At 43.6% G+C, this 9,367-nt stretch overlaps 1 protein-coding gene across 1 annotated transcript; it reads right to left on the bottom strand.

Annotated features, from left to right (window-relative positions):
* Window positions 1-868: 868 nt before the first annotated feature.
* On the bottom strand, window positions 869-7,065 carry LOC139240530 (probable G-protein coupled receptor 139). The gene is made up of 3 exons (XM_070869074.1): window positions 6,855-7,065; window positions 4,219-4,278; window positions 869-1,764 (listed from the first exon to the last, which is right to left on the bottom strand). Exons 1-3 carry the CDS (start codon window positions 7,063-7,065, stop codon window positions 869-871), a joined length of 1,167 nt encoding a protein of 388 aa, XP_070725175.1.
* Window positions 7,066-9,367: the final 2,302 nt, after the last annotated feature.

Below are 9,367 nucleotides of genomic sequence, written 5' to 3'. Positions count from 1 at the left end.
CCAATGACCTCAACGGAAATATGGCAGTGGACATTTAAAGCAGAGAATTGCACAGTGAAGCACATTGTCGGTACAAATGAGGCGAAGTAATATAAACTAAATGGTATAATTTAAAAGGGGCTGTAGGAATTCGGGGACCTGTTACTTTACAGGTCAGAAAAGGTTTGGGTAGATTCAATCATGGATGGTGTCGGCCTAGTAGTTATAGGAAAATTGTTTCCACTGGCTGAAGTCTTGGTAACAAGCGGACACAGATTTAAATTCTTGACAAGAAATTTAGTTGGCAAATGAGGAGTTTTTGGAACACCTCGAATTATTATCGTGAATGACGAGATTGAAAGGGTGGTTAACCGGCTTCAGAACTCACAGTCACGAAGGAATTGGATAAATATTTGATCGGTAAAAAAATCAAAACTATGGGGCACAACCAGCTGAGTGTGACTAATTGTATATTTCTTTGAAAGAGCTGGCAAATGCACGATGGTCCGAATTATCTGCTTGTGCACTTTGTAATCCTACTAACTATTTCAGCACCTGTCCGAACTTTATCGTCTTGAATATTCATGCTATCGAGATCGAAATCTCTGAAAGGTTCGGGTGTGTTGTGTATTTTATCAGGGTAATTATGTCCTCATAATTTGATAATATTCTGTCAACCCATGCGAACTACGTCTGTGTAATATGTGATTGTGTTAAACCTCGACGTCCCCACATCAGGTAACGTTTCCTTTCTGCCATAATGTCATCTATGTTGAGTCAATTTTGTTTTCTACATGAGAAACCATGGATAGTCACCATGCCCTTCTTCTGCTTCGCTCCTTTCCGTACATCATGTTGATTTCTGATGCTGCATCTTCTACATTCACTCTCACCATTTCATGATTTTGACAATTCGGAGATACGGACATTTCACCACATTCTTCAACTGTTCTCTGAACTTTTTCTGAGTCACGGCATAAATACAAGTGTTTGTGCAGCAACTCAGGAGCTGGAGCATGAATCCTATTTCTTTCATGTAAGAAGGTAGGTGTAGAGTATCATAAACTAAATACCGCAACCGGTTCCAAATAGAAAACAACATTAACACAGCCCATAGCAGAATGAAATTCCCTGAAATAATGAACAGTAAAATGATGGATTTCCTTCGTCGCTCCATCTCTATGTCACTGCGATTACCCTCGCTGCTGTGATCCCGGAGTCTCCTGCGGGCTCTGCTGGCCACTAAAATGTATCTGATGGTTAAAGCATTGAGTAGCAGAATCAGAACGAATGGAATGCAAGGGGTTAGAATAGAATGAAGAAGCTCGAGTGTTGCCCACAAATGTGAAACCATAACAAGAACACTCACGTAACAGAACCAGGGGGCATTGGTAAACGAGTACCAAGGTAAATATATAAAGTACCAGAAAATATTCTTTAAACAGCTTAACACAGTCACTGTCCCAAGAACGAGAGCAGCGGTGTTCTCAGTGCAATATTTCGTTTTCAGCTTCTGGCAACAAACTGCCACAAATCGATCAAAAGTGAAAGTGACTGTGAACCAGACAGAACAGTCTGTGGCTGCATAAAGTAAGATGGCGTGGATATTGCACAAGGGGATTCCCCGCACAAAATACAGACGATGAGCAATTGGAATTTGCCTCAATATCAGGTCAGTGATAACGACCAGTAGATCCGCCGCTGCCATGGCCACCAAATAGCAAGTGACACATTTGGAGAGACCGCACTTTCCTCGAGACAGGATCACAATCGTCATTGAGTTAGCTGTGAGGAAGGAAAATGAACAGGAAATAAACACAACAGGACGAAAGTGAATTCAGCGGGTTGATGGGATTGGGGTAACATTTCTACATGTATTGCTGCTTCCAGTGATGGAATTTAATAAAGTTCCTGAGAAAGGGCTTTCTGCTGGAGACAGGATGTACAATGCAAACTGTGCAACTCACTAATCAGCAATGGATGTTAAACTGTTAAACTGAACCCGGGAATGGGATTTAATATTGCAAGAGTAATGTGCTATCGAATCAGAGGATCAATACTGAAGTGGCATCAGCCCTCATCTCCAGGTTTGTTCAGCAACCCTGGAACCATCGACCTTCTGGCATTCTGTTCCCAGTCTGCACCCAATCAGGAGTTAGTTTGGGTAATTGGACTGTGCCTGAAATGTCTGGGTGGGTCTTTATGGGCCGTAATACAGCGAATGATTCGGAGCACCCCGGCTGAAATTACAGGAGTGCGTCCGGTGAGTGTGAGTCAGTGACCGGGGGAGAATGAATCAGTAACCAGGGAGAGTGAGTCACTGACCGGGAAGAGTAAGACAGTGACCGGGGAGAGTGAGTCGGTGACCAGGAGAGAGTGAATCAGTAACCAGTGAGAGTGAGTCACTGACCAGGGAGAGTGAGTCAGTGACCGGGAGAGTGAGTCAGTGACCACGGGACAGTGCATCAGTAGCCAAGGAGAGTGAGTCAGTTACCAGGGGAGAGTGAGTCAGTGACCAGGGAGAGTGAGCCAGTGACTGGGGAGAATGAGTCAGTAACCAGGGGCGGTGGTGAGTCAGTGACCGGGGGAGAGTGAGTTACTGACCGGGGGAAAGTGGATCAGTAACCAGGGAGAGTGAGTCAGTGACCGGGGAAAGTGAGTCAGTTACCAGGGGAGAGTGAGTCAGTGACCGGCAGAGAGTGAGCCATTGACCCTTGAGATAGACCCTGGAAGAGCATGAACAAAATATACGGGAGCAAAGCGAGTTTGGGTATTGTGTTTAAACTGGTCTGTGATTCCCTCTGAGCCGAATGCTTTGGGCATTCCTTCGCGGTATCAGGGCACAAAAATGATCTTTTGTTTGAAGTTAGGAAGAGAAATATATTTAACATGGTATGAAAGCATGTAATAAAACAGCGCAATGCTTCCACATGCACTTAAATCTGACATATTACATCCCGTGAAAATAACACATTATTAAATAACATTAAAGACGACTTTCAACTCACAGATCCTCCAAATGGTTTCAAATAATCTCGACTATAAATGTTCTAATGCTGTGACCAGTCCTGTTTTGAGGATGGCCCGCACCTGACGTTTCCTTCTCACCCCAGATGCTCGGTCGATTTATATCTATCTGTGCTGGTGTAAAATGGGCAATGTGAAACCAATCCAGCCTTCTACACCCCGCATTAATGTGAAGGCAATGGGCGGTGGTGTATAACTTGCAGCTAATTCGAATCGCTCGATTTAAAAAATCGCACAACGATCAAACTGTCCGCTGCTGTGTGATTAGACATTTTTGTGATTGTGTTTAATATAACATAGATTAAATTTAGCACTTTGTGGTGTGTTAAAATCTCTGCATCCAATTAGGTGATTTGTTTACCCGGAGTTCTACATCTGTGGTTGAGATTTAATTAAATATCCGAATCCAACTCGATCAGCGCGAATACAGAGTTCTGTATCTGTGGTTGAGATTTGATGGAATTTCAATTCTCCAGTGACAATCAACAAGAATCAGTTGCACGGAAGCAGAGCAAGAGATGGAGCAGAGTCAGAAGAGGTCTCATTGAGAGATTCTCCTGAACTGCACTTGATTGACATGCGATGGGAGATTTCTTGTTCACAGATATGATCGGAAAACAATCCATTGATCTATAACTGGAAATACATTCAATCACGAATGAATTTGTAGTCACATCCTAACCTCCCAGAACACTGACTTATGCTGGGAAAGATATTTTACAAATGGAGACGTCAGACTGAACCTGGATCAAGACGGACATTGCCGAACATTCACGGTGTGTTCCTGAGCTTTCTGCCACGACTGGATTCCCCCACTTGGTATAATTCACTGTTCCCAGAGCACGCTGATTGATTCTGGAAACACATGAAGACATCTGTCCGATTGAATAGAATACGCTTTACAGACACAGACTACAAGAGAATCATCCAGTGAGATTGCTTGTGTTGGAAATTAACAAAGGATTCAGATTTCTATCAGACTCGATCACATGGAGAAAAGGTGAAAATGTGATATTTGCTATTCACTGCACTCAGGCCAGTCAACGGGTGACTGTGCGATCGTCACATTGGAGAATCACAGAACATTGTCAGCCCCACATCCAGAGAGAATATATGGTGTCAATTAATTTCTGGATATTGTGACCTCAATGAGATAATGCAGTCACAGTTAAACATGATCTACAACATGAATAGCTGGACACAGTGACTTACCAGGGACTCCGACCACAGCCAGAATGGGGTAGAATAACTTTTGTATCTCAGAAACGAACCCTAGTATTGTAAACTCACTGATTGTTCAATACATTCTTCTCCTCTCAGTAGAGCCGCTGATCCCTGTGAGTGCCGGAGTTGATGCTCTCTGCGAAACAGTGGTACAACACATTGAGATGTTTGCCGCATTAATAGAAGAGATAACATCTCCAGTGATACAATTATGGTCCATGGAGAGGTACATTAATTACATTCACCGAACAAACACATTTAATTCATCTATGGGGTCTGATATCAATTGCAGTCAATGAACAAGCACATTCAGTTAACCCCTTTCAAACCAACACCCGTCGCACCATTAAATACACTTATGAATGTGCAGTCGAATGCCCATTGTTGTAAAAGTACTTTCGTGATGAGCAAGGACAAAAATGTTAAATCAACAGTCTGAGCACACTGATTGTCAACTTGATTTCTTCAAGCTTGCCAACTCAGTCGGCTCGCTTTTTGCGGTAACACTCAAGGCCATCTCCGACAGCTTCGTGAATCGATCACCATCCACAACCCCTATGGCATTCCAACACCACTTCTAGCTGCATCTATGCACGTGAAAAATCTCTCCACAATTCACTTACGACTTTTGGACACTGCAGTCTGACTAACTTCCCCATTTTCCAAGGTAGTTATGCAGCTGTCAATCAGCTCCACCACTCACTCACTGGCAATTTTGATGTCCTTGTCCCTGGTAAAACTCTTACCCTCTCCTCAGGAATGGGTCCCAATGTAGCTCCCATAGGTCCAAGGCCATTATTTGAACGTATCTGGTCCACAACTGCTTTACTCATTTAATGTCGAAGCAGGCTCTTCAAATACAGCCCTGTCAGATCATGCATTTTCACCCTAAGCTGGTCCAATATCCAATATTATCATGGAAAGCAAAAGTAGAACCCGTCGTCCTTTCAAAACTAACAACCATATTGTTAAACACCTCAACCCTGTCCCTTCTACACACACCTCCAAGATCAACTCCGAGAAACTGATGGAATTATTTGTCACTGATACCGAAATTATCTGTTCATCTGTTTTTGGCTCATCTCCTTCCCCATCCCCATCAAGGAAAACATCTCCTTCTCTAGCTCTGAATAATGATCCTTCGCTAGATTTTCAAATATTTCCCCTCATGTCCTATCCGAGCTCATTGTGTCAATGAGGCAAACCTTCTCCTATAGTGAATCCATTTAATACAAACTCTGACATCCGAACTTCACTTCCTGGTGCATATGTTAACTGAACATTTAAAACAGGGCCACCATCACATCGAAGCGTTTCTGGTAAAGAAGGCCCACCATCACCTCATGAACTGCCTGATGAAATAAAATTTCCATCATCACCTCAAGTCTCTCCCGTTTAAATAGAAAGCCCATCATCACCTCAAGGCTCATCCGGTTAAAGAGGATGCCGTTGATCACCACTCTGACTGCCCGTTTCAATAATGTCCACCATCACCTCAGTTATTGACCAGTTAATGAGAAGGCCTTTCATCACCAATAGGACAGCCCGTTTAGATAAGGTCCACCATCACGTCAGGATTTCACCACAAGGACCGCTCATTGTTGTCGTTGTTGGGTCTGTCTGTCTGTTCAATTGTTCAACATTGACACCATATTCGGTATAATTATATGGCTTTATTTAGCATAGGCAAGAATTAATACCTTACAATATTAAATCAGCAGTTTACAGAGTACGACTGAGCATAATATTATTCCTGCCCTTTCGTTAGAAGATGTGACCCATTCCTCAGACTTCCTACACACATACGCATGGCCACCTGTCTGTTAACTCCGTGGATCTTCTACATTGAGAGAGAACCGAAAACCCTGGGATATACCCCAAAAACCGGAAACGTGGAGAAGTTCATACAACCACAGAAACTGGTCTTAGGCCTCTGTCATAAAGCTTTTGTTGATGATGAAACCAGTGGATTTTGAAGACAATGAGACTTTTAACTGTAAATAAAACCTAGGTACAAGATGATTACTTCCACTAATTGAAACAGAGGAGAAATTAAACTAAAGTAATACAATTGTGGACTAGCAAACTTCATATTAATCTGCAATCCAGCATAACATAATACTCAAGAATTATAACAGGGGATTATGACTGATTATATTTCAACAGCTATCAAGAGTACATAGTGGGTATATCCACAGTCAAAGAACAGAGATAAGAGTTAACTTCGATAATTTTGAGATAAGGCCGAAATCCAAACCATCGTCAACACTTTCACAGAAGCATAGGAGAGCATGTGCCTTACAGTAAACATCCGTAAGACAAAGGTCCTCCACCAACCTGAAATCGCAACACAGTACCGGCTGCAGATAAAAAAATCCACGATGAAGACTTGGACAACGGGCAGCATTGGCCATACCTCGGGAGCCGACTGCCAACAAGGTTAGACTTCAATGACGGTCAAACACCGCCTTCAGTGTAACAGCACAGCCATCGATCACCTGAGGAAGAGAGTGTTTGACGACCAGGATGTCAAACCCGGCAACACGCTCATGGTATAGAGCGCACAGTAATACCCACCGCGCTTTATGTTTCAGAGACATGGATTATGTTAGCAGGCATCTCACAGCACTGAAGAAATTCCAGCAAATCTGGCTCCGCAAGATGCTGCAAATCCATTGGCAGGATATGCACACCAACGTCAGTGTTCATGCTCGGGCAAACATCCCCAGCATCGAAGCATTGACCACGTTCGATCAGCTCTGATGGACGGGCCACATCAGCTGCATGCCCGAGACGAGACTTCCAAAACAAACGCTCTACGCGGTGCTGCGACATGGCAAGCGAGCCCCGGATGGGCAGAGGAAATGCTTCATGGACACCCAAAAAACCATGTTGAAAATATGTAACATCCCCACCGATACCTGGGAATCCTGGGCCCAAGAACGCTCAAAGTGGAGGAGAAGCATTTGGGAAGGTACGGACCACTCCGAGTCTCTTCGCCTGGAGCAAGCGGAAACCAAGTTGAAGCAATGGATGGAGTGCATGACAACCCAAGCACCCCACCCACCCGTCCCTTCTTCCAGCATCCCTTCAACTTCCGTCTGCCCCACCTGTGACAGAGACTGGAGATCCCACATGGCAGTCATCAGTCACATAAGAACTCATCTTTAATTTGGAAGCAAGTCATCCTCGACTCTGAGGGACTGACTAAGAAGAAGGGGTATTATTTAATAAAGCTTTTATAAAATCTGATATTCTACTCGTGGAATATGAGATGATTCCTTGTTAGTTGCCATTAGCGTTCGTGACGAATATGGTTTGTGAGGAGGATAAGGAAGTAGAGGAAAACGCAACGGGGACAATGTATGAGAAGATTGTGAGGGCAATGCCACAGGATTCGATGCAAGAAATAAACGTGAAAATCTCCAGATGACGTCAAACGTGTCCTGCATTTCCAAGCTTTCTGCTGGAGAGAGCAGAGGAGTCGGTCCAATTAGACACCTGCAACACTCATGGTTTCTTTGGGATATTTAGGCAATGAAGTTTCAAGGCCCCAGCTGATCAGGAGTTTTGGAAGAGTATGTCCCCACAGCTGGATGACAAAACGATTTAGATAGGGGTGCGGGTGAATTTTAAATATCCAGAGTGGATTGAAATGGATTTTAAATTGGTTCATAACCGGATTTTTACTATGATTACTGTATGTAAATTGGGCGAGTGGTGGTTCCACTCCGAGAGTACTGCGTGCAGTTTTGGTCACCTTACTTAAGGAAGGATATACTGGCTTTGGAGGGGGTACAGAGACGATTCACGAAGCTGATTCCGGAGATGAGGTGGTTACCTTATGAAGATAGATTGAGTAGACTGGGTCTTTACTCGTTGGAGTTCAGAAGGATGAGGGGTGATCTTATAGTAACATTTAAAATAATGAAAGGGATAGACAAGATCGAGGCAGAGAGGTTGTTTCCACTGGTAGTGGAGACTATAACTCGGGGGCACAGCCTCAAAATATGGAGGAGCCATTTTAAAATCGAGTTGAGAAGGAATGTCTTCTCCCAGAGGGTTGTGAATCTGTGGAATTCTCTGCCCAAGGAAGCAGTTGAGACTAGCTCATTGAATGTATTCAAGTCACAGGTAGATAGATTTTTAACCAATAAGTGAATTAAGCGTTATGGGGAGCGGGCGGGTAAGTGCAGTTGAGTCCACGGCCAGATCAGCAATAATCTTGTTGAATGCCGGAGCAGGCTCGAGGGGCTAGATGGCCTACTCCTGTTCTTAATTCTTATGTTCTTATGTTCTTATGTTCTTATAAACTTAAATTGGCAACAACAATGCAATAGGTTACTTACTGATAAAGAATAGAAAAATAAAATCTACTGACCAATCACCAGACAATCACTTACCCACTTGGCTGTGAAGTCACCTTTCGATGTCTTTCGACTTCTTTTTTGCCTTCTCACCCTGCTGCAGCTGCACCAGCTGGCCTTTATTGGCCTCCACACACTCGCCTCTCTGACGCTGCTCGGACTGCCGCCTCCCGCCGATGTAGGGCCTCTATAGGCCTCCCCACGCTCGCCTCTCTGGCGCTGCTCTCCTTTCCATGCTGCTGATTAGATTCGGACAGAATCTGAGGCTTGAAAACCATCCCTTGTAACACAGGAACTTTGGTTTTTCCGGTACGCAGGATGCAATTTAACTCACTCATGGATCTATTTCACGTGAGATTACTAACCCTCATAGTTATCCCTCCATGCTACGTCGAATGTGCATCTTTTTATTCGCCCAGATATTCCATATTCCAGAATCTGCTCTGTATGGGACTGACGGACTAGAGATGGCAGTCAATAAATCAGACAATGAAAGAATTAATTATTCCCAGTATTGACTCGGTTGCCAATTCTGTTCGGTCTGTGGCATAGTCAATCATACATACGCTTAACCCAAATTTCAGGATTGAGGCGTCAGATTAATACGCTTTATTTGTCAAATAATTGATACAGCTATTTAATTGCAGTGTCCTTGCGAGTGGTACTGAAAGTTCTTCACCTGCAAAGGATTCACCTGGTGTTATAAACTTGTGGACTTAACTGCTCATGCTAGTCTAATTTGACAAAGGCAAATCGTGCTTGACTAACTT

Source organism: Pristiophorus japonicus, chromosome 32, assembly GCF_044704955.1.
Source record: "Pristiophorus japonicus isolate sPriJap1 chromosome 32, sPriJap1.hap1, whole genome shotgun sequence".
In the NCBI taxonomy this organism is placed as follows: domain Eukaryota; kingdom Metazoa; phylum Chordata; class Chondrichthyes; family Pristiophoridae; genus Pristiophorus; species Pristiophorus japonicus.
The sequence above is the reverse complement of the archived record's forward strand: the minus strand, read 5'-3'. Positions and strand labels throughout refer to the sequence as shown.